Below are 25,257 nucleotides of genomic sequence, written 5' to 3' on the forward strand. Positions count from 1 at the left end.
TCGGGTTTGGTGCAGGTAAAAGAGCCCCGATTTGATATTCAGAGGGGACTAGATATCACGGCGGAGTAACACTAAATCTCGAGTGCAGCAGCCCGCCGGTGCTCAGTCCGCCGCTGAGCTCGATCCGCACGGACTGAAGGAGTTCAAACTGCAGGCTCCAACTCCGCGATGACTCGGTGTGGCGATTAATAAACAGCAACAACAACAACAACGGCTCTGTCTCCACTGTTTCGACCGCCTGAAGAGCATCCGTGACCCCCCCCTACCCTCCCTGCCCCCACCGCCTCCCCGTGTTTTGGTCCCCGGCCGACGGACTTTGTCGACACTGGAAAGGACTTGACTGAACTCAACATGTCAATTCTGCCTTTCACTCCCCCCATCGTCAAAAGACTGCTGGGCTGGAAGAAAGGGGAGCAGAACGGCCAGGAGGAGAAATGGTGCGAAAAAGCCGTGAAAAGTCTGGTGAAGAAGCTGAAGAAGACGGGGCAGCTGGACGAGCTGGAGAAAGCCATCACCACCCAGAATATCAACACGAAGTGCATCACCATACCGAGGTAGGATGAGTGGGGGCGCCGGGCTGATGTTGACCGTGAGACCAGCATCACCGGGGGGGTTCAAATAAACCCACTGTTAGCTAACTGTAGCATGCCCATACCTCACTCACGACACTTCCTCTTACTTCATGGCGTCAATATCTAAAACAATCCCTCTTTCCGATGATCGTCATTATTATTGTTATTATCTAGGAACTTAAAAGGCTGAGGTAATGCCTGGCGAGCTGACAGTGAGGGAGAGCTAGCCCAAACGTCTCGTCACCGAGCTGCCATCATTGCCATCATGTGCAGAGTACTGGATGTGGAATCAAGTTTTAGTAGTTTCCTGTGAAACAAATGTACATTTGAAGCGAAGTCATTTCGTCGAAATAATCCGCGCATGTATGTACAGTCCGTGCAAAGGCTGGCCAGCAACGTACATGCGATGGAAAAGCACAAATGGAGTCCAAGTTATATAACTTGGCCTTAATCTGGGACGCTTTCTAACGCTGTAGTGTTAGTGCGTAGGCGAGCCTGTAGAGCTGGGATCCTTTATCTCCCTCTCAATGTCTCTGTCAGGGCTTATATAGAGCCAGGCACATTTGGTTTTTTTTTTTTTTAATTAAATAAAGCTAAAGTTTCACACGAAACAGTGCGCCAGAAGATGCCAGAGTCCCCAGTGTACTTCACAACAATCACAAAACCGTGCCTGCTGCAGACTGTAATATTAGGTGGAAAACGAAATCAGGAGTAATTGCAGAGGGAGCTCAGTTAGCTGACTGCAGGCTGCTGTGACTGGGGTTTGTGCTGCAGGACGGTTTTTCGACGTGTAGTTTCAGTCAGCAGTATCAGACCTGTGGCAAACTTTGCCAATGCTGCTGAAGTCACAGCAGCTTAGAAACTCACCAGCTCATGTTAGGGAAATTCAAATTTTAGCAAAAACTTGAAAAAAAAAAAAAAAAAACTCCCCCTTCGCACTCACATACCCTCTCTGCCAAATAATCTATTGTCTTTATAAGTGAGACATGCGAAAATATGCCTAAATTCAATTGCATTATTTGTCATGTTAAAAGTTTTAGACTTTTGTACAACCATTTGTTGTCGTTGCCGAAGAAGAAATTATTAACATTGGCATTTGAAATAAGAGAACTGTTCATTTTCACATTCCTCCACTGATGAAAGGCTGTGAGAGGTAAGGGCTTGAGAGGTGCCGTATTAGCATATCTAAGGAATGCAAAAGTTGCAATGCATTATCGGCACTCCTTTATGTATAGTTACATATAATGATAAGGGAGTTGTCGAAATTCAACTTGTCAGACACTACCTTAACATTAAGATCCCTCAAAACGTGCTCAGTAAAGTGACAGAACTCTATTAAGACCAATTTCAAACAACACACACAGGGATTTGAGCCAAGCCTTTAACTTGCACTGTCCCACTAAAACCCATTTTAATCTTGCCACAAAGTACGCTATATACTGTGTCACACTACAAAAATCACATGGTTAACAGAGGATAGATGAATTGTGACAACAACTCGTATATTAAACTGTAGTTAATTCTTTCACTTTAATAACTCAGCATGTTGTGTAACAATCAAATTCAGGCTTGACACCACAGCAGTAAATACAGCAGCGGATATAATTCAGAAGATTTTCTCCAATCGAGTCATTCTGTGATATAATCATATATATTTTTGCAAAGACTTTCTGCTGAAACAACAGCAGAATACAAAGCAATGCAACATCCTGCCCAATAAACACAGACTTGGCTCCTGTTGACCTCTGCCTGCCGTTTGTTCTGTAAGACTGGACTCACTGCCAGCCGTGGTTCTGAACTGACTCTGCTCCCCTGCATCTGTCTGGGATTGCATGGGGTGGAAATGAACACAGTTTCCTTGGGAGGTAGGTGTGATGGAGATGACAGCAACAGAACCAGAGTAAACAGCTCAGCCAGCAGTGCTATTGATCTTCCCCTCTCCTGCACGCTCTCTGCCATCTGCCAGGAATCTTCCCATGCCTCCTGATTAGCCAGTCTGTACTTGACAAACACCAGACTTTATAGAAAAAATGAAAAGTCATTAAATTATCCAAATCTGCTCTTAAATTGAATGGATTCTTACGTGGTCCATGCTCATTGGCACCGCTGAGTTAAGAACAAACAGACATGGGTCTGAAATATGTGACACAAGTCCAAGTTAAGTCCAAGTAACAAACACCTTGTGTCTGTCTCTGACGTTAGACACAAACACACACACATACATCCCAATATACATACATTTGGACTTGCACATATGAAAATTTGATAGTTGTGGATATTAAAGAGGAAATTTAAATACCTCTTCCAAATTTCAAAAGGCATTTTTACTCATTTGTGACATCTAGTTGAAACACTTAATCCAGAAAATAATTGGCAGTTCAACCAATTTTGAAAACAATAATTAGTTGCAGACTTAAATTATATTCGTCAATCTCTTGCTGTATTTCAAGCTAATTTCTGTAGCTCTGCTATCTACAAAATGACATTGGAGTTTGCAACATCCTTCTTTGTTGTATGTAACAAATATAAAGTAAGATTCGTTTAGTTTTAATGTTAGTATCAGTCAGGTGGAACTCATAAACTGGCACAGCCTGTATGTTCACACAACCACTTTAAAGTCTCTACTACTTTGTAAGTTTTAGTAGTTAACAAATAAAAGGCCTCAAACCTTTCCTTCTGTCCCCAAAATCTCACTTGCATCTGTGGGCAATTTAGATTTAATGGCACACAACGTGTCAGAGGAAAGTTGAACCTGGTACTCCCACATTCTTTGATTGCCACAAGTGTGCATATCACAGCTTGCACAAGCCCGGGCTAGCGTTGAGAGTTAAGCCTACCCGGAAAGTTAAATAATGTTTGTCATGATCCAGGTTTCATATTTCCCACTGACTAATGCGGAGGGGAAGGAGCATAGTGAATTAAGATGACCTCAGATCAGAGTTGGCTGTCAGTGCAGGCTAACAGTGTCCCTGGAGAGCTGCTGTTTCTATTAATTCCCCTATGTTCTGGCTCACTGACAGCAGCTGCCCGCATGTTCAGGCCTGTCTATGGGGAGGTCGGCTCCTATCTCTGTGACACATGAACTCCCACATGAGGCTTATCACTACCCGTCTTGATGACAGTTTGCTGTGAGTGCTGTAGGAAGCAGGCACTGCACATTGATTTAATCAAGAGTTGCATCTCGTGGTGGGATAGCTAATCAGGTCTCTACTGTGGTAATTTAAGGGAGAAAATGGCTGATCTACTCAACAAAGCTAATTCAGATATAACGGCTTAAAGGGCTAAATATCAAAAGCTGATTTTGAAATCTCAAAGTTGAAGTTATACTCCAAATTTGCTCCTTCTTGTAATTTCTGCCCTCCCCCTGGACGTACCTTACTGCTGCTTAGCTTGCCAAATGGTAAAAATGAGACACTTCTGAGCGTTGGGTCAGCCAGCTGATGTAAATGGGCTGTATGCTTCTAGATAGATTTAACATAACTTCTCAATCAGTTTGAGCTTGGAGGGGATGGATATTTTTGGGTGTTGGTGGTGTGTGCACATGTATGTTTATGTTCCAACATGTTTACACTGGAGTTAAAGTCTGCATTCCTTGGAAAAACATTAGTCACTTTGAATTACGATCAGTTAAACACAGAACGCTTTAGCCCCACGGTTGATCTTGCCTATCGCATGGGCAGGGCTACCATTTCAATTGCGTTATAGGTCACTGTGGTTGTGACAATGAGCTGTTTTTACTTTTTTGAAGAGCACAAAGAAAAGTGTGTGCCTGGGCTCCTGGCCAATTTCAAGCCTTAGTCACTCAACATTAAGCATTTGTGGCATCGTGGTATTGACCTACCTTCCCACCTTCCTTTTCTATCTGCTTCTCCTTTCAAAATTCTTACCCCTTTGAGTTGTAAACTTGCGTTAGTCACCCACAATGGTGTGAAAAGTGTGTCAGTCTATGAAAGTTTACAATTTTTTGGGTGGTGAGACGAGGATGTGTGCTAGTTGCACTGAATTTGACAGGATGACTAACAAATGATTTTCTTTGTTATCTTGAAGCAGACTCAGAGTATTTGTAAACAGAAGTCTGGTTCAGTTATACCTGTGGGTTGGCCAGTAGAATGGTGCTTATGCTGCAGTTGCCCAATAAGAGAATATTGTGACTGTCTGGAGCAAAATAGAAAATAGGCATAAAGTCAGCGACAGAGTGAGGGGATGAGTCTGGTGGGATGGGTTTGTAAAACATCACACTGCTATTTGGTACCTGTTTCTTATTTACAGCCGCTGTAAGTCTCTTTTAACCAGGGTAATGAAATTTTCCCAATACTAAGGAACCAGTCGTTTTAACCGAAACCACAGTGTTCCCCAAAATTAACCAAAGAGTTGCTTAAATCCTAACCGTGACCTTTCTCTTACCGTAACTAAGCCTTTTTGTGTGTAAAGCTGGCCACATCTTAACCTCAGCTGTGACGGTGGAGCAGAAAACACTTTTAAGAGTTTCCGACTCAGTCATTGATTAGTATGCAGTGTTTATTTGCAGCCTGGATTTGCATACTGCAACTATGGCACACTTTCTCTATTTTCGTGTTCATAATAAAACCTGTCTTTGAATGGACCAGAGTTCAGGCTACAGAGAACTTCCTCCCCAAGTAAACTCAACTGTTTAACCAAATAAGGCTGATCATAAGAGGCACAGTAAGTGCCTGCTGTGTTAATTTAGCTGGGCAGGCCACCAAATGTAAGTTCATATGTGTGGAAACCCTGAGCAATAGCTTAAATGCAACACAAATTTTAAGAAAAAGAATGTAGATTGTTCTTATGTGCAGTAATCCAAGAATACTTTATATCACAGGACTGTGTGTGGTTGATATGATTCCATAGGAGCTCATGGATCTAGAAAATAATGAAGGTATCCAAAAGCTATTTGATGGGGGAATAGTTGTGATATCTTAAAAGAAATGATCACAGTGTGATCACGTAGTGTGTATGTTGTGTCTTTCATGGAGCCTGGGGGAGCAGATTCCTCACGTCTACCAACCTCAACTTAGTAACTGGGTTTGGGCCAGTGCTGCACAGTGGTTTTATCTTGTCCACACACATCCCTCCTGTCAGCAAGACTACTGTCTGATTCACAGCGCTGAGTGTTAGGGCAGGAGGGAGGGAGTGAAGAAGTCCCAAACTCATGAAACAAAAAAAAAAAAAAAAAAAAAAATAGAAACACTGTTATGTTAACACCAAGAAAGAAATGAACCTTGTCTGTGAGAAATAGGTGGTTAAGAAAGATCAAGAGAGCAAGCAGGTGAGGACAAAGAGGCAACGACCTGGTTACATTAGACTGGGACTCAAGGTTTGTTTTTAAGGCTGGGTTTTGAATCTCTATACTTTCTGGCAAACATGTGAACCAAAGGCTAGCAAACATAGTCTTTCATATTTAAATCTTCAGTCAAATATTTTTAAATCAAATCCAATTTGCTGTTTTTTTTTTTTTTGTTGGTTTAATGAAATATGATTGATAGACAATGTGTTTTCATTTTTCAGTAGTTAAGTCTCAGAACTGAAACATGTTGGGTCTTAACAACATACAAGTTCAAGTTGTTTCCAGCTACAATGTTTGGAGCTGTGATGGAGACAGAAGTAGAACGAGAGCAACTGTGCCAGAGATCAAAGGTGAATACAGACATCTGAAGAGGAGCTGGGAATTCCCGCTGTGTCTGCTGCCTAAGGGAAGACCTGTCATCATAGTTAAAGAATTCACTAAATTCAAGGAAGACAGCTCATAAATGACAGACAGAAGAAGAAAAATAGAAGAGTGAAAGCAAATGAGATGAGCAAAGAGAGAAATTTGTTGGGATCGGAACTGATAAAGAGAAAGGTAAACCAGAAAGCCGAGGGTTTAGATGAAGGAATTGAAGGAGACAGAATATTTGGCAAGAGACGGCTTGATGGATTTTCCGGCTTATCGGAGTGAGACCATGGTTAGTGTGGTTTATGTGAAAAGAGAGAAACACACTAATAGCAGAGATAGAATTGGTTTGTTTTCTTGCTAGACAGCAGTGCAAAGTCAATAGAAGTGTGTCTGCGTGTGTCTGGCTGACAGAGTAGATTAAATGCACAAAGAGACACACACATGCACATAGACATACTGTAACTACTGTGTATACCTACCTTCCTTTACACTCCAACTATTGTATATATAATATATACACAGCTGTCCTACATTCTGTCTTTCTGAATTTTGTGCCTTTATTTGTTGGCATCAATGTGGATGCTTGTTTGTGTCAGTGATTAAAGATGCTCTTGAGTGAATGAGAATAGATAATTATCGTCAAGGCAAGGCCAAGGATGGGCACTGACAATACACCTGAGATTTCACAAAAAAAAACATCTGCCAACCTTTAAGCTGATGGTAAACACTGTTTGGCATTACTGCTTGAAGTTTAATTATCAACTGACTGTGTTAAAGTTGTTTATTAATTCTCTGTGAACGTTGAGCCATGTTTCAGGTCCGGAGCAGAGAGATGTCCTCACCCTTGGTGCATTGACTGAACGATATGAAATATCTTTTACAATATGAATGAGATGCACTTCTGACACCTCAACAATCAACAGTATGGGACATAGTTTCTCTGTATTATTCAGTTTGGTCAAGAGTCAGCTGTCGCCTCTTTAGACAAACACACGCATTCTCTCTCACTCACCAAAGCTTTCACGTCAGGACTCACACCTGAGTCATCTGAGACAGCGTTGTCTGACAGACACACCGTACAAGACAGGTTACAGAGAGTTTATGTGTGCTATGTCTGTGCTTGGTTGGCCACTCTAAGAATGGCAACAAGTTACTCTTGTCAGCTGGATTCAGGGTTTCTGTCATTATTGGATTTGTTTGCCATGAGTAAAGATTAATAAAAACACTTAACTATATTTATGTGACCACCAGTGCTCAAGTGCTTGCTGCTGCTGGATAATATTTATTTAACTGTCTTTAATTGAGTTACATCACATGCTATTCAGACATTGTTATTGGTGGGATTATTGGTGGGATTTCTGATCTTTAAATTAAATTTAAATTAATAACAAAATGTCACAGTATCTATCTACCTATCTATCTATCTCTCTCTCTCTCTTTCTCTCTCTATATATATATATGTGTGTGTGTGTGTGTGTGGGTGGCTGTATGCGTGGGGTTAGTCAGCCCAGAGGAATGCTCTTTTTGCCTGCTGGGGCCTTGAGGAGGGTGTGGGCTGCTGTTTGGTTTGTAGCTTGCGCTGGGGTGGAGGGGGTTAGAAAGACAGCGTTGCCTCGACTTGGCCCCGGCTGTCTCACTATCTGCGGGGGAGTGCGTGTGCGTGATGCAGAAAGACGCACATACACACAAACACACACACACACACACACACACACACACACACACACACACACAGCCACAGTCACATACAAGTTCGCCAGACAACAAACCTGCCTTTGTGCTCCACTGGCCACTAGCACTCCTGCTGCTTCTGCTGCTTCTGCTGCTGCTACACAGGTGCTGCACTACAGCTGGATATGTGTGGGAAAACAACTTCATTTGAAGGAGCAGCGCTTTAAACAGAAATAGGGAGATTACTGAAAATCATGAAATACAGAAATTGGGAAATGGTAAATTGTTAAAGTTGCTGTAGAAAATCTTTGACACTTAAGAATCACTTAAGTAATCACTTAATCCAAAGTGGTCTGGGACTAAAAAGCTCCAACAGATGAGTCAATAAAGGCACAGAACCAAATATCTAGATCAGAAATATCATAGCATATGTATCATCTTTTATTTAATTTATTGTCTGATACATTTATCAGGCTCTCAAGAAGAGAATATAACTTTTAAGAAGAATAAAAATCTGAAACTTCACTCAAGCTTTCTCACATTTCGAGTACACCCAGTAAAGCATCATAAGAGACGAGGGGAGGGTGACAATTGCTGTTTTGTTTTTTGTTTTTTTTATCTTGTGCCAAATTGGTGAAAATTCCCAGATTTTTCTCTCCCTCTCTGGCCATTATAATTTTTCTTGACAAATTGACAAATAAGTGCAATAAAGCAGCAAATCCTTTGATTTAACGTGAGCAGTCACGATAGATCTGCTTAATGACTTCTGACCTGTCTGATGTGTGACTGGATATCTGTAGTTACATGCATTAACTCTTAGACTCTTAAGGCTATTTTAGTATATCAACTTTTGGTTATGCATTTGACAATTTGACTTAATTTGTTTAATCAAAAGGCCTTTTTATACTTTTTTCTGTCAACAGTGATGTGCGTGTGTTATTATTAGTTTTAATTTTTGTCTCTGAAAGGTTGAAGTTTGTGTCTACAGTTAAGCTAATGCCCTTATATTAAGACACCAAAAGTAACAGATTACAGGAAGTAACAGAAATAATGTATACATCGTAATGACACAAAGTGAATAAACTATTTTTGGTTCACAACAGTAGCCTTGTAGGATTTCATATCCAGGTGCAGGGTGGGTTATCACTGGGTTAGTAGATCTGCCTACACTCCATGGCTCCCTGGTGTAGGAAAAATGACTTAACTGGACTGTAGAGAAAAAAAATATTGATGACTTGCATCTGGAATATTTTCAGTCATTCATCATTTTGTTTCACCAAAATGGAGAAAGGCTGCTCAGCTCATTGACTATTAGAAGTACAACCAATGGTTGCCAGTTCTCCATCGTCTCTCCAGAGCTCAGACTCTGCTATTTGTCGTCTAGCCTGCCTAGTCTGTCTCCGGGTTTCTTATTTCACACTAGACCCTCCTTTACTGTTCCCAGCACACTCCGGCCCTATGATATCACCTGTGGGATTTGCTTTTCTCTCATACTCTATTCTTGGTTTACTTCCTTCACCCCCTCTTTTGTAAGAAAAAGAGAAGTCTGATGGCTTTTCCAGAAAGAAAGGGAGGTGCGTGTGGAATATGTTTCTCTATATTGCACGGCTGCCAGAATGCTGTCCCAAGCCAAGATTTGTGCACTTACCTTATGTGATAAAGTTGCTGATACACAATCATAAAACATTTGTAAATCGAAACCAGTAAAAAAGACATAAAAAGTGTTTTGCAACCTGCTATGCTTGAAAGAAAATATTAACCTAAAAATAAAGGTTTTACCAGCAGTCCTTCAGCATTAAAGAAGGACTTTGCGAGACTGTGACAAATAGTTAATCTAATTTCTAGTTTATTTTTTTATTCTTGTGAAGTTAGTTGATCTGTGAAGATTAGTTTTTATCCAAAACATCAAAAAGAAAAAGACAAAAAGCTGTAAGTAATCATCTTTAAGAACTTGAGCTTTTTCTTTTAATACAACAAATATTCTTATGTTGTTTTTATAACCAAAATAATTGATATTATCTAACTCTAACTCTATGTTGTAGCATAATGCTGAACCGCAATACAATGTATTTACATCTGATGGGTATTAAATTAGATTAGATAGCATGAGACAAGACTAAACTTTATAGTAATTGAAAAGTAGAGCTACTATAATAATAAAACAAGGTTTAGCATTCAATCTGAAAGCGCAAAGCAGCAATTAATGTGCAACAAATAAATATATACATAGAATATTTACACAGATGCAATGAATGTGTATATACATACAATATTTACAAAAGAAGCAAGTAGAAAATAGAATGGTATATGCTGAATAATACTGTGGACGGGGCAATGGAGAATGCAATAAATAGAAATAGTCTGTGGTGGAGTGATTATAGTAGTTACAGTATTTAAAACTCATTCATGCAACCATACTTACACACTAGTAGCTGAAATAAGACACAGTCACTGAATAAGACTACTACACTCTTTGATTGCTGTTGTTTTGGTCTAAGCACATGGCACCTCAGACCTGTTATTGTGTTAGTTAGTAATGAGTTGAGCTGGTAGTGAGTTCAGTTAAACGTTAAATTCAGTATTCTCATTGGAATCACATTAAACCACCTCCCTCCAACCAACTTTGAGTGAGCATCTTAAGAGGACTGAAACTCGAACTAACTACACTGTATTGTTATTGTGTAATATAGTTCATTCTGGGTAATTCTGTGGTTGCAGGTTCCTTGAGCGCAAGCACAACAAGGGATTAGCATGTAATAATAATCATACAAGAAAATGTCCAATCACTCATTTACGTGCGTCACAGGCATAAAAGGACTCAACTGGAATGGAAGCACAAGCATTTAAAGAGAAAATGGGATTGCCGGCATTGTTAAATTTGAACACTTCATTGCAAAATAACTTCTGAAAACCATTGACAAATTCCATGAAGCTGTATTAGTTAATGATTTATCTCTTCACATGTTGTTATTGGAGGGCAAAACTCCAGTAGAAGCAGGACCCTTCTGCTGAATGTCTTTGGACTGCAGCCGTGTTGCTCATTGCTAAACAGGCAGGCCACAGACTTTATGAAAGGCACAATGGCGAGTTTAGCTCTACAACACCACAATCCCACCGCCACCAACCTCACCATTCAATCAGCAGTGGGATGGAGGGATAGTGGGACAGACGGAGGAGAAGGAAGGGGGTGGGGGGGGGTTAAGGGGCCCAGTCACAGACACTCTGAGCTTCACTGAGCTGTTCAGACAGTCTGCCAGCCCTATTGTCCGGCAGCACCCTTCTTTCTTTATCCATCACCCACTTTGTCCTCCCTACTCTATGCGCTTATTGAACAGATTGTGACCAGAGGCCCTGATGTTTACATGTATTCCTGTGCACTGAAAAGGCAAAAATTACCACATTTTTGACTTCCACACTTGGATGAAAAATAGACTGAGAAAGGCATTTAGTTTAACTCACTTAGTCTGCTGGCAGATTTCAGTGAGTTTAGACTGATTTTACTTGGCAGAGAGTTGTAAAAGGTCCACATCAAAAGGTGTACAAGAAGAGTTTGTGTGTGTCTTCAAGAGTGGTAGGACTGTTGCCAGCATGAGCACACACACAGTGTATATGGTTGTGTCTTAAGAGCAAAACAGGGCATACTTCAGCGTTAGTTTTTCCCCTCATCCTCCGCCTGTCATCCCCCCAACCCCCCTCCCCAGCCATGGGAAGCTCAATCTGCTCAGTCTTTTTTATGAGTCATCTTAACGCACATACACACAATATCTAAAATTTGTGTATCTCTGCCCCCTTCAAAATCACATTAATCGGCATATCCTCCTCCTTTTCATCTTCGCACTACTCCTTTAAACACTTGATTACTAAATGTGTGAATTCTCTGGATATATAATTATCTCACCATCGTTGATACCCGTGTGTGTGTGCACAGATGGCACTGCATACTATCGACAGAAACATGACATTCTGCTTTGGGCGCTGAAGTTCAGCCGCAGCTGTAGGTCATAGTACACAATGATGTCAACACAATTTCCCCTGTGGCCCAAAAAAAGAGAGGAAAAAAAATCTACTAATTTGTCCCTTTCATTTTTGGACATCAGTTTTACTTTTAATGTCCTACAATTAATTAATTATTCATATAATTTTGCATAGTATTAAATTTTCCATGCCAAAATTTCAAATAAATTGTAACCATTCAAATGTGAACTTTCGCTTAGATGATTTGGTTTTAGGCTTTTGGTCAACAAAGACAGAGAGCTAAACATTTTCCACAGTTATGTGATGTTTTATAGATGGGACACTGATAAACAATCAATCAATCAATAATAAAATACGCAATAGAGCCAACCATAGCACTTTTGACAGTTTTTGGTTCATGTTTAAAGTCTGTAAAGATTCTGTGAAAACCTGGTATATGGCCGGACTGTGTATTGGTCTAATTTGGGTAATTTTGGATAATGTTGGATAATTGTTTTCTCCAACTGTCTGAGCTCACTTCTTCGTTCTTCATATTTTTCAATTTCTGTCATTAGACAACGGATCAGATTTGAAACGGTTTGAAACGCGGGCCAAAGGTGCTTGGTTGGCAATGCTGTCTGTAAACGCCTCCAGATCATGTAATTGTGACTGTTTGTGCCAGTTTATTTTGATATAACAAATGGCCAACGGGGAAACTTGGCTGGCCCGATCACTGATGTAACTGCATCGCTGAGTCAAATGACATTTTGATGATCATGTTTGTCTTGCTTTTACGGTGCAGCCAAAAATACTTATTTTTAACTGAACATGAAAACATAAGAATTTAAATATTCATATTATGTTTCACATGACTGTAAACTAAATCTGATACCTGCATTTGATGCACTTGACATTTTTCTGACATTTTACAGGCATAGTTTTTACTGCTTTGGAAGCCAGATTTCACACAAATGCCTGTTATACAAAAAACTGTATAGCAAAAAAACAAAAACAAATCAAAACCTATTGTAAGCAAAGCGAAGGAAAGTTATTCCTCATCATTGGTATTCATCAAAATTTTCAGTGCTGTAAATAAAATCAGTCTGACCCTTTTTTGGTGCCTTAAAGAGGAGCTGAAGGTAGTTAACAACTGGCCTGAATTATCAGGCTCTTGGAAGCCTTCAGATTTTGCCCATGGCCCTCAAATCCTCAGTCTGGGACACATACAGGAGACCTGAGAATTTGGGGTCGTAATTCTAACCCCCACCCCCCCGCCCTTTTACATAGCTGAAGAACTCGGGGTTTCAAATCATTTTAAAGTGTTTTGCAGGATCTCAGCGTGGATGTTTAGACAGTGTTAATGGCTCTTCCTCTTAACAACAGGCTGAGGCTTGGTGGTGGTGCAGGAGTGGTTTTTACTTCCACAGAGGTGTTTCTCATCAAAGTCTCATTCAGTTTACTGTCATAAATCTCTTCAATAAAATGAGTCACTCACACTGAGAAGAGTATAGTTTGTGTCTAGACCTGTCCATGTATTTCATAAACACTATGTTTTGGCTGTTGCTGTTTGTTTTTCTTTTCTTTTTTCTTTTTTTTAAAATCACTTCCTGTGTAATAAGTATTCAGTGTTTAGAGTATTCAGATCAGATCAGCAGAGAAGTATCATCAATGAAATTGAAGTATCAAAGTTAGGGTACTAACCACTTTTTTTATATTGTGATATATCAAGGTTTATCACAATTATGTTATACTGTATGTTAATGTAGATTTTCATACATGCCTGTTGTCCCATACATAGGACTTCACTTTTTTTTTATTAATTGAATATGTTTGTGTTTTGGCTTTTTACTTTTTTGTGATGATTAATGAACCAAACAATTAATTGAAATTGTAAATGTTAGCTTCCTTGTTGAAATTTGCGAGCACTCATTTATAGTTTATTCATCTAGTTTTATTTGAAAAAAGTGGCCACATGTAACATTTAAGCTGAGGGACAAATTACCTACTGATAGAAAACTATACAGCGAAGAGGGCTAGAACATTAAGTAGGACACGAACCTCCATAATGCCACTAGGGTTTGGACACGTCTGTCTCAGCCTACACAGAGTCGAGCCCCACCAAACACCCACTCAGCAGCAGGGACTGAGCACACATACCACTGGCATCAGATCAGCCCCGTCTGGCTTACTTTTCCTGCTCCAAAGGAGTAAATCAACACCTTTTAGCACAACCACAATAATACTGCATTAAGTGCTCCTTCTTTGATTATTGCAATCCTAATGTCTGTGGATTGTATTAGTTTTTTTTTTTTTTTTTTTTGGTACAGTTCCTTGTGCACACAAAAGAGAGACTTTTTTTTTTCCTTCAGTGTTGTGAGTTTGTGAATGCTGCTTCTCCTTGCAAATTAATTTTTCATGTGTTCCCCTTGTGGCATCATGACTTTGGACCATTTCCTGTGATTCACTTTTTCAGCTGCCTTTGTAACAGTAATTTTGTGGTTTCTAAGCCACCAACAGATTTTATGTCGGTTCTATTTTGTTCAACCCTTATAAAACCACTTAGTTTAAATAGAAGTGTGACTGCATTTTAAGAGATGTTTTAGGGAACTTAGTGAGAAAAAAAGCCAAAAATTGTGGCAACATAAGTTTAAAAACAACGCAACATTGGGCAATTCATTAATGTGAATGCTTTAATAATTCATGACTTGCAAACACAGAAAACAAAACAAAAGAGGAACGGTCATCATGCAGATCACAAGTCCTCTTAAGCATGAACCACAAGACATTTAATAAAATGTTTAAAGCTAAACAAAACAATAAGCGCCAATTCATCTGCTTATATGTCGGCAAACGTTTTGACAATATGCCAGCTCTGTAGCAGCAAAGAGAGGGTGAAATTAGAGTATTCACAAAATAAAATATGTGTAAAAATATATATAAAATATAATGTGTGTATGCGTGTATAATATGAACGTTTGTTTATATATTATAACAAGCGCACACTGCTGTTTTATGTGTAATTGATTGCACTACCTCAGTAGTGCCTAATGGTTGAGGACATGTCTGTTATTATTTTTCTGCTGGTTTTATACTGACTATCATTTTCATGCGTGATGAGGCTCTTAGGGTGTGAGACAGTTCTTCTGTATTATGCTGATATATTTGTACAAGCTTTGGTCCCCGATTAGACTGACTTTTAGTTTAGTAGATCTGTGGTGTGAATCAGTTTGGCATTAACACACAACAGTTCTCATTTCATCTTCAGGGATGCATTTTTTTTTTAGATCTTGAGCTTTGCCAGCTTTCATACACAGACAACTTGCCCCTCAAGCTGTATGCTTGTGTGCACATGAAGTACTCAGACACCATTTGAAAAGTTCAACACAACAACCCTCCCGCCCCTTCATACACACTGTCCAGTCTCTATTAAAGTACAGAGGCAGTGAATGAAAGCTTTTGACATAAAAAATTAAAACACCATTCTTCACTTGCTGGATATATCATGCCTGACCCAGATGGAGCACTAGACCTTCAGTAGTTTCACATAAAACAGCCTTGTTTTTATGTGGGGACAGGTATTTGTCCTTCTAAGGGGATTTGGTTAAGCCTTTGACCCTAACTCTGTATTTGTGTGTTAATGAGTGGGTGAGAGAGATAGAGGAGACATATGTGGTCCTTGCCTCTTGCATAAGATGTTTTTTTTTTTTTTTTTTTTTCCTTTACCCCCCAAACTTTCACGGGTCATTGGGCTCAAAGATTGTAGGCCTCAACCCCATTATGTCAATATGCAGCAATAAACTACATCTTGTGAATATCTGGCAGCCTAAACCATGATCCTGCCAACTCAATTGTATATCAAATGAGTGCAGATGTTATTACAACACATAAAACAGGAATTTCATTGTGTTGCATATTATTGCTTGTTGTTTATTATTAAACATCACCTCATCACAAGTGTGCACACAGCTGTGACCCTGGTCAGTAGGAGGTAGTCAGAGCTCAGACTTAGCAACAACAGCAGACACAACACTGTACACACCCTAACTGTAACCTGTTACAAATGAAAACAAAGACATTAGAATGGAATACCACTGACCATTGAGGTAATATGAAATAAATGGTGTAGTATCTCATTTAGCTGAAAATGCTACAAAATAAGCAGTATTACCACCAACAGGGTTTCATATTACTGAAAAACTTGTCTTCGTCTTTGTCTGCAGGTCTCTGGATGGCCGCCTGCAGGTATCCCACAGAAAAGGTCTGCCTCACGTCATCTACTGCCGTCTGTGGCGTTGGCCCGACCTGCAGTCCCACCATGAGCTGCGGGCGGTGGAGCTGTGCGAGTACGCCTTCCACACAAAGAAGGATGAAGTGTGCGTCAACCCATACCACTACCAGAGAGTAGAGACACCAGGTATGATGAGCTTGGAGCTCAACTCTGTCTTCTGCAGACATTAACATGGTCCTCTCCCACACACACACACAAAACCAAGATTTTAATGGATGTTTTATAGTTTATCAAAATTTGACATTATTTCATTTTGCTGTCAGGGCCATTTTCTATGGAACAATTTTCCTTTTTGCCAAGGCACATTTTTATGCTCTTGTTTTTATCTACAAGTCCTATCCAGCTCTCTTGCGTTTATATTGGACATAATTTTAACTACAAAATTTTGTAACATGATGCATTTATTTCAGCCAGACACAAAATCATTCACTTGTGCTGTGGTCTAAGGAGCTACTAGTTTATGTCTGTTTTTATGTCCACTGTACAGTGCTCCCACCAGTGCTCGTGCCCAGACACACAGAAATCCCCAGTGAGTTCCCGCCACTGGATGACTACAGCCATTCAATCCCCGAAAACACCAACTTCCCTGCTGGAATTGAGCCCCAGAGCAACTACATACCAGGTATCAACATGCCTCTTCTTTAACACCAAGAATCTTTTACAAGAACTTTAGAACTGTTCATCTTACACATGGCTCAGAAATATCTTAAAATGGTTGTCTTTTCATTTCATTTGATCACTGAGTTCTTTGTGAAGAGACATATAAATATGTGGTTCTTCGGTTCATAAGATGAGCCTCTGTTCCTGTGTCTGTACCTGCGTCTGTATTCCAAACATGGCCAGTGTTTCAGTGATTCTGTCGCTGTACAATGGGAAAACCTTCTTGTATACTATTTTGTATTGTAAGTAAAGCAATCAAGTAAACATAAAGCATTAATTTTTTGTGGAACAAAAGAAACTTGCTTTGGCAGTGCTGGTAGTTGGCTGGTTAGAGAGCAGGACATGTAACTGCAGGGTTCTGGGTTTGATTCTAGCCTGGGACTGATGCTGCAGGTCATTCCACTCTCTGTTTGCTGCCAGTCTCTCTGCCCATTACTGTCTGAAATAAAGGCATTAAAAGCCTGAAAATGTAACTTCACAACTAAGGTATGAGTACTTCACAATTCTACTTAATAAACATACTTATTTTGATTGATACATGTACTATCAATCAGGTTTTTTGTGGAATGTAACCACGTAACTGAATTAGAGAATTTTATTAGGTCAAAGTAGTAATGTGAAAAGAAAGGGCACAGAGAGCAAGCAGGTAGGCAAAGAAAACCTAAGCTGAAATATTTATGTGGTAGTTTGTTTTTCACTGTTTATTCTTTTCATTCTTGTCTTCTTGTGTTGTGTTCCCACCAGATCTATCTTAGGGAAGCTTGCCGCAAACTTAATGGGATGTTGCCTTTGTGTTTGTCTTTCTGTTTGTGTGTGTGCGTTTATATCTGTGTTTTTCTGTGTCTCAGAAACGCCACCACCAGGCTACCTCAGTGAGGATGGAGAGACCAGCGATCACCAGATGACCCATAGCATGGACACGAGCTCTCCCAACCTGTCACCGAACCCAGTTTCTCCTACACACAGCAACTTAGGTAAGGACTGTGTCTGTGCATGCACAAATCTATGTTTGTGTACTTTTCTCTCTACAGACAAATGATTCAATAGTTTATCTCCCCCTGTGGGGATTCTATGTTTTGATTTAACTCAATTTTTGTAAGAGGAAAGCATATGATGAAAGGACCCTTTGTCTTCCCTGCACCATGTGAACTGCTGGACGGGCCAAAACACCATCCAACCGACACTAACATCAATGACAATACCCTAAGTTTATTCTATCAGGATGGAAAAACGCCAGGGGGCTTGGCTGGAAAGCAACTGGTGAAATAACAAAATCACACCAGTTTCATTTGGCAGTGCCTTCTAGCTCTCTTCTGGACTTCAAAGCCAAGGACAAAATGTCGAAGTTGTGAGAGAGCGGCCGTATTGAGGGGAAAAGAGCAAATTACCAGAACCAGTTGAAGTTACTGAAAACTATCATGGATAAGCCTGTAATTTGACCATTCTGGTTCCAGTGTCCCATCAGTGAGGGCTGACTTTCCACATTTTGTCTGGTTAAAGCTTCTGGGAAATGCCGTATGGGTTTGACATTTTGTGATGCAAGCTCAGACGAATGTTTTCTTTGGTGGTGTTTTTCTTCCCCCTCTACATCCACCTCAGCCCCTTTTCTCCTTACAATGTGCCTCTCTACCATTTATTCCGCTTTCAGGTCATAATTCTGGTCATTATTTTTCCAATTTGTGCACACTGCTTATACTGCCTCTGTAACCCCATCAGATATCTTCACTTGTATTATTCAAAGCACAGTTCTCATTGATCTATGCATTTCAGTCTTCAGATCCAGCTGGAGCTTTAAGCAGTATTGATCTCAATTTTTTTCCTTAATATATTTACTTTTCATTTTACTTTCATGAAAACAAACAGTATCTTTCACTGTCTGTCTGTCAGACCTTCAGCCAGTGACATACTGTGAGCCGGCCTTCTGGTGCTCTATTTCGTACTATGAGTTGAACCAACGAGTAGGAGAGACCTTCCACGCCTCACAGCCCTCGCTGACAGTGGACGGCTTCACGGACCCCTCCAACTCGGAGCGTTTCTGCCTGGGCCTGTTGTCCAACGTCAATCGCAATGGATCCGTGGAGTTAACACGCAGACATATTGGTAATCTTTGTATTCTGCACACACAACTATTAAATGATAAACTGCATGCAATTACTGTGAATTACTGTCAATGCCTTCTTTATGATGTGGGTTTTTTTTTAAGGAGTTTTTCTGTTTTCGTTTTGTTTTGTTTTTTCAAGGTCGTGGTGTACGGCTGTATTACATCGGTGGAGAAGTGTTTGCCGAATGTCTCAGCGACAGCGCCATCTTTGTCCAGAGCCCCAACTGTAACCAACGCTATGGCTGGCACCCTGCCACAGTATGCAAAATCCCTCCAGGTGTGTGTCCAGCTGACAGCGACAGAAAGGCAAAGTTGTGGAAAGACAAGTTATCAGATAAGGAAAGAGTAGGGAAAAAGAGCAGTAGAGAGGTGGAGAGAAGAGGAGTAAGGAAGGTTGGAAGGACAAGAGAGATTGAAGTGCAAAACTGGAAATGGAGAGTAGTTGTAGTTTAGGAGGGTGGACGAACAATCACATGGTTTAATTATTAGTTTCACCTGTCCATATGTAGCAGTTGGTTTATATATGTCCATTTACCTAATCGGTAGAGGGCAACATCTACAAAAACAGACTAGTTCAGAGGATTCAAATGGTTACTTTTTCCTTGGGGTTAAGTGTGTCCGTCATGAAGATTTATTGTCCCCAACGTTCACATGCGGGTGCATAATGATGGAAAACTTCGATCTGGGAACAGCAAGTTGAAATAGTATCAGCAGTGATGACTTTCTCCAGTTTCAGCTCTGTGGAAAAACTGACAACATCTGAGGACCTTGTAAGCCAGACAAGCTGTGATTTATCGAAATTCATTTAAAATAAATGGCTGAAAACAAGGTTTAACAAGGTTGCACTAAATTCACCTTATATGTAAGTTTCAGTGGAGGAGTGTTGCCATTGGCAAAATTTAACTCAAACCTTTCAGACATGCACCTCCTCACATGAATATGATGGCCTTTAACAGGATAAATTGATTCACATCTTGTTTGTCTGATTAAGATTAGCGTTAGTTTTGTTGATCTGACCAATGCTAAAAGAAAATAAAATCAGGTAAAGAAGTACAAAACACGAAAAAAATCATCTGACTTTACACTCATATATCACTGTAAATGAATTGTGAAGTAAAAGGGCAACACTTGTCGTGTCGTGGCTGTCAAATAAATCAGTCTGGTTTGTTGTTTCCTCCAGGATGTAACCTGAAGATATTCAACAACCAGGAGTTTGCCGCCCTGCTTGCCCAGTCAGTCAACCAGGGCTTTGAAGCTGTGTACCAACTCACCAGGATGTGCACCATCCGCATGAGCTTCGTCAAGGGCTGGGGAGCAGAGTACAGGTAAAATTCAGTGACAGGTCCACTTTGGATTAACAATGACCTTATGACAGAAGAGAAAACCTGCAGCCCGCTTGTCAGCAATATTATGAGCACAGCTGTTATCAAAGATCAAGTCCTAAGGAAGCTCATATGTAAACACAGACAACAGATACAAAAGAGGCTGTGAATCATATCCCAGAATCCCACAGTCCCCACTCCCAGGTGTCTGTTCAATGTTGGTGAATCCGATGTATGACGCTGCCAAGCTCCTCCTCATCAAAAGAAACAGGCACCAATTCGCACACCAGACAACTTTTAAACAAACACACATGTGCTGTGTCAAAAAAGAGATTTTCCCTCTTCCATCCCCTCCCTGTTTTCCACACAGTCTGACTCACTGATAGGAGAAAGGAAGAGGGAATAAATGGCAGCAGATGATTGGATGAAAGTTGGCTCAGCACAGGAGGTTCCCACAGGGGACAATTCTTTGTTCTCTGAGTGACTGCTCACCACTCATGTATAGACCAAATGTTTAAACAAAGTTACAAATAAAACTGCCTCAAGCTTCGTAGTGCAGCCCTGCCATTCTTTTCCCTTCACCTGCGCCTTGTTCTGCCTGTTTTTCTCATTTTACCTTCTGTTACCGTTGGAATGAGATGGTATGAACTACATGTTTTATTTAGTCAGCTTATTCCATTGGCCTTGAATACTAATGAAATGTTGAGTTTCACCTGCAGGCTTACCACTGGGGGAGGCTCCATGAAAGCAGAATGATTTTAATAATTTCACCCATTTATATTCAGAGCTGTCACTTAACTCCACTTACATGCATACATTAAATTACTTAAATCGCCCCCCACATTATCAAGTCCACAGTGTATAGGGAATCAAGTGTTGTAGCCAGTGAAATAATAATATGTTTAGCAAAGACAGGGAGGCTGCAGGCCACTCCACATTAGAGGATTATTTGTTATTGAACTGGTTACAAGTGTATCTCAAGTGTAATTCAGGAAGTTGTGATGGTCCTCCTTCTAATGTATTTTCACTTGTTTTTGGTTGAAATGAGACTAAAGTCGTTTGACTTTGCTGTAACTTGACTTTGAAAGTTTACTCATCCTGCTCTTGTCCTGCTCTCTGTGTACCTATCTGTTCCTCCATCTGTCTCGCCAAGGCGACAGACGGTGACCAGCACCCCCTGCTGGATCGAGCTACACCTGAACGGCCCCCTGCAGTGGCTCGACAAGGTGCTCACGCAAATGGGCTCCCCCAGCATCCGCTGCTCAAGTGTCTCATAGGGAAGCCCTTCAAACACCCACTTCCTGTACACCACGTCTCCTGCCAGTGACTGAAAACACACAGACTTCATGCAGAAGAAGAATGGCTACTCAAGTACAAAAAGACGACGAGTCCCCCTCGTTCAGCCAATCCTCAATCTGTAATTTAGTCCTCCCTCCCCACCAGCTGTCAGTAGCACTTTTTTACATACATGTTTTTGGCTAAAGGGGAAAAGTGCATTAAAGCAGTACAATGTTAGTATGATCTCCACATTTTGATGGCAATTTTTTTTCTTTGGAATATACTTACCAGAAAAGCTGGAGCAATAGGAGAGGAGTTGTTTATTTTTTCTTCTCACGATTCTTATTCTCTTGAAATTTCATAGCCGTGATTTTAAAATTTTTTTATACAGATGTTAAAGTGAACCATGGAATAAAAAAAAATATATATATTTATATATATTTTTTAGAATAATGCTTAATTTTTTTAAGCATTATTACCAACATGTTAAATGCTTTTCACTTGACTCCTTTTCTGAATTTGGGCATTCGATGGGTTATGAAGACAATGGAATAATGGAAATGGCAAACACTGTGTGAAGAAATAGCCTGTAGCCTAGTTCGGGTTAGGGTTAAAGCAAGAAACCAGCCAAACTTTATGTTCAACATTTTCCCCTCTTATAGCTGAAAAAAACGTATGATCTGAACTGAGAGCCAGACCCTTCTGATGAGGCAGCCTGATGCTTCATACATTTGCGTGAACTGGAATTACAACTCTTTAAACCCATATGTGAGAGCTTAAAGGCAGCAGAATTCATCAAGTCACCAGGTGGATGATTCACTTTTCCAAAACTTTATTGCTATTCAGCGCTTGTCAGGGGCCTATCTGAAATATAGCAACCTGCATTAGCTTCAGGAAGCTTTGCCAATTTGCAAAATATGTTTGCAGCATTGCATTGTGTTGTAGGTAGTAAATAACAGGCATTTAGACATAACTTGAAAACATTTTGCACACTTCAGTGAAATTATAAATTGAACATGCAAAATGTAGTTTGAAAACAAGGAGTAGAGGAGTGCTCTACAGAAAGCGAGCAGGAAGTTGGCTTTGCTTTTTAAATGTTCTCTTTCAGCAATCCATTAACATCAGTCTTATTTCTAACCATCAGTTATATTGACTTTTTGTACACTCAGGACGCACTCAGAAAAACAGCTGAATTATGCACAGCAGCCAGTTAAAATGACAGCTGCAAGACTTCACTTGAGGCTTTAAAGTCTATTTTGCTACCAATTATTTTTGTAGGACAATACTCTGACTTTGTCCTTCAAGTTTTGTTTGTTTTGTTTTTTGCCGGTAGGTCTGGGGATATGAACCTTGTATTTTTCTACCTGTGAAGATGAGGTGGTTTCAGAACAAAGCACAGCTTTTTACAAAGACAAATGTTTTGATAGAGGCATGTAAATAACATTAGCTCCCCGTAATTTGATGTCCTTATTTTTAGGTTTATGTACAGTAGTACATATATGTGTTATGTGACCATTAACCTTCATAATGTTGATGGTTCAGGAGGCAGGAGAACAAACATTTAAGATTGTTGGGAAGTTGGGAAAAGCTGTGGGTGAATAAGAAAGGCTTAGTCTTAGCATTGGTCCCTTTCCTTTCAGCCACCCACTGTGGTGGAAGTGGATCGATTTCCTTCTGCTTTCATAACACTAGGCAAAGGCACAGTGGGTGAACATGGACAATATTTTGTTCTTACTACAATAACACAGTGTTTGATGTGAACATCAGCCCGGTGGTGCTAATCTTTTGAACATTGTAGGGACTCAAGAGAACGTCAAAGCCATGAGATTTTACTCGTACTTAAAGCAAGTAGACGTTGATTTCTGTTAAATTATAATGGCTTGCAAGCTTTTATTTGGATTGTTTCAGAAAAAGTAGCATCTACCAATCTGAGACAGGTCGGCTCTTGGTCGAGCTTCTTGTGTCCTTGAACACAGCAGTCCTGATCCTAATGGGTTCTTAAACCCTGTAGTCAATGTAATTGCCCAGTATGGAATATTTTGCAAGCAAAGTTGTCATTTTTATACACTCTTCAACATATAGTGCTTGTGCTTTTCTTCCCCCTTGTTTAAAAGTTTACCTGTAATCGTTATTAGTTGTGATTTATGCTATTGTGCTCTGAATTTGTCTTTTTAGATGTCTTGTAAAAAATGATACCATTTATATTTCTCTCCTTATAAAACATTGATGTGATGCTTTATATTTTTGTCTATTATTGTTGGCGTATGAATAAAATATATATCTTGTGGTGAATCCGGGGTCAGCATGCTGAGTAAAAAGGGAACTGAAGCTGCGTTGTACAAAACTGAAATGTCAGGCCATAGCTTTATTTTAGTAACCGTCAACGTTAGTGCCATATTCAGTCAGAGTCTCTCAGGTGAGGAATATTTCCACATAAAAAAGACAGTCACTCAGCTAACTAGATATCGTAACAGGTTTTGTTAGCATAAGGTGGTAAATGCAGGCTTCTCTCAGTCTTCTTGTCTGTCTCCTTGTGTGGTTTGGGGATTTCCCAGTCTATGGTAAATAATTTGGCGCTGTCCTCAGAAGCAGACAGAAGCTATAATTACAGGCCCAAAGCAGACACTCTTGTTCCCTCACTCGCTGCTACGTTACAAGCTAATGCAAACTAAAGCTATTTCAGCTGTCACAGAGGCACAGCAGGGCTTTCAATATGAAAGCACACTTTGTTCCTACGCCTGCGAGCAGAGAGGGCCGGGCAACCTGCGAGACACTTCAGAAACCTCTTCACTGTGGTGACAAATAGTTTGTGTGCATGAGAAAATCTATTGTTGAAGTGAGAGGGGTGGCAGGACCGAAGCCAAATGGTGTTTAATGTCTGCAGCCTGGACACATGGAAGCGGTCAGTGCAGCAGCACAAGTGTCCATGATTTAGATAGCTGCAGGTCCGAGGGCCTCCAAAAAACTAGCAGGAGCGTCTGCGCAGTGTGTGTCTCCTCCAGCTTCCTTCCACACAATATCAGCTTTTAATATTTAACTCTGTGCTTTGCCGCAGAGTCAAACAATGGGCTATTATGAATCATTGATTGAGACTGCATGTGTGGACTTTTCCATGAGCATACCAAATCTGGAGCTGCTCCATTGTTTAAAAAAAAAAAAAAAAAAGAGGAGGAACTACAGTATTGTTCAGACAGTCAATAAACAATACATCCTCTTTGGGGAAGGCAAACCCAACAAGTATCAGGATATTTTCATAAATTTTGCTTGAAAAATGATGACTTGATCTTCAAGATAATAGGAGAACATTTAATTTCTATCAGCAAACTAACTAACAGATTAATCAACTAATAACTGACAAGTAATCAATGAAGAAATTCAGCTTTTCAGATCTGAAGCACCTCATCAGACAGTTTATTCATTGCAGCCTTCACACAAATAGTGCAAACACTGAACTGAAAGAAGTTAAACTGAAATGCCAAATATGTGAAATATCAAAGCAGCTCTGTGTTCAGACCAGACAGATCTGATCATTTTGACTTTTGACTGTCTCTGAGGTGGCACATTCTCTGACATTACTGAGGTCAAAGTCAGCAACAAAGCTGCTTAATGGGCTCTTTTAGCTCAACACAGCCATCTGCTGGTTACAAGGATTACACAGGAAGGCCTCTATGAACCAGGGCTCACAATTTATAGGTGTGAACCTTCTAAACTCTTTTTTTTTATATATGTATGTTTCT

General features: G+C 40.2%; 1 protein-coding gene across 1 annotated transcript; it reads left to right on the forward strand.

Moving 5' to 3' along the window:
- LOC115040841 (mothers against decapentaplegic homolog 3) lies at positions 1-23,812 on the forward strand. Its single transcript, XM_029497906.1, has 8 exons — positions 1-554; positions 16,092-16,285; positions 16,647-16,781; positions 17,668-17,793; positions 18,707-18,919; positions 19,060-19,197; positions 20,101-20,245; positions 21,396-23,812. Exons 1-8 carry the CDS (start codon positions 352-354, stop codon positions 21,517-21,519), a joined length of 1,278 nt encoding a protein of 425 aa, XP_029353766.1. The 5' UTR covers positions 1-351; the 3' UTR covers positions 21,520-23,812.
- Positions 23,813-25,257: the final 1,445 nt, after the last annotated feature.

This window comes from Echeneis naucrates, chromosome 3 (genome assembly GCF_900963305.1).
Source record: "Echeneis naucrates chromosome 3, fEcheNa1.1, whole genome shotgun sequence".
NCBI lineage: Eukaryota > Metazoa > Chordata > Actinopteri > Carangiformes > Echeneidae > Echeneis > Echeneis naucrates.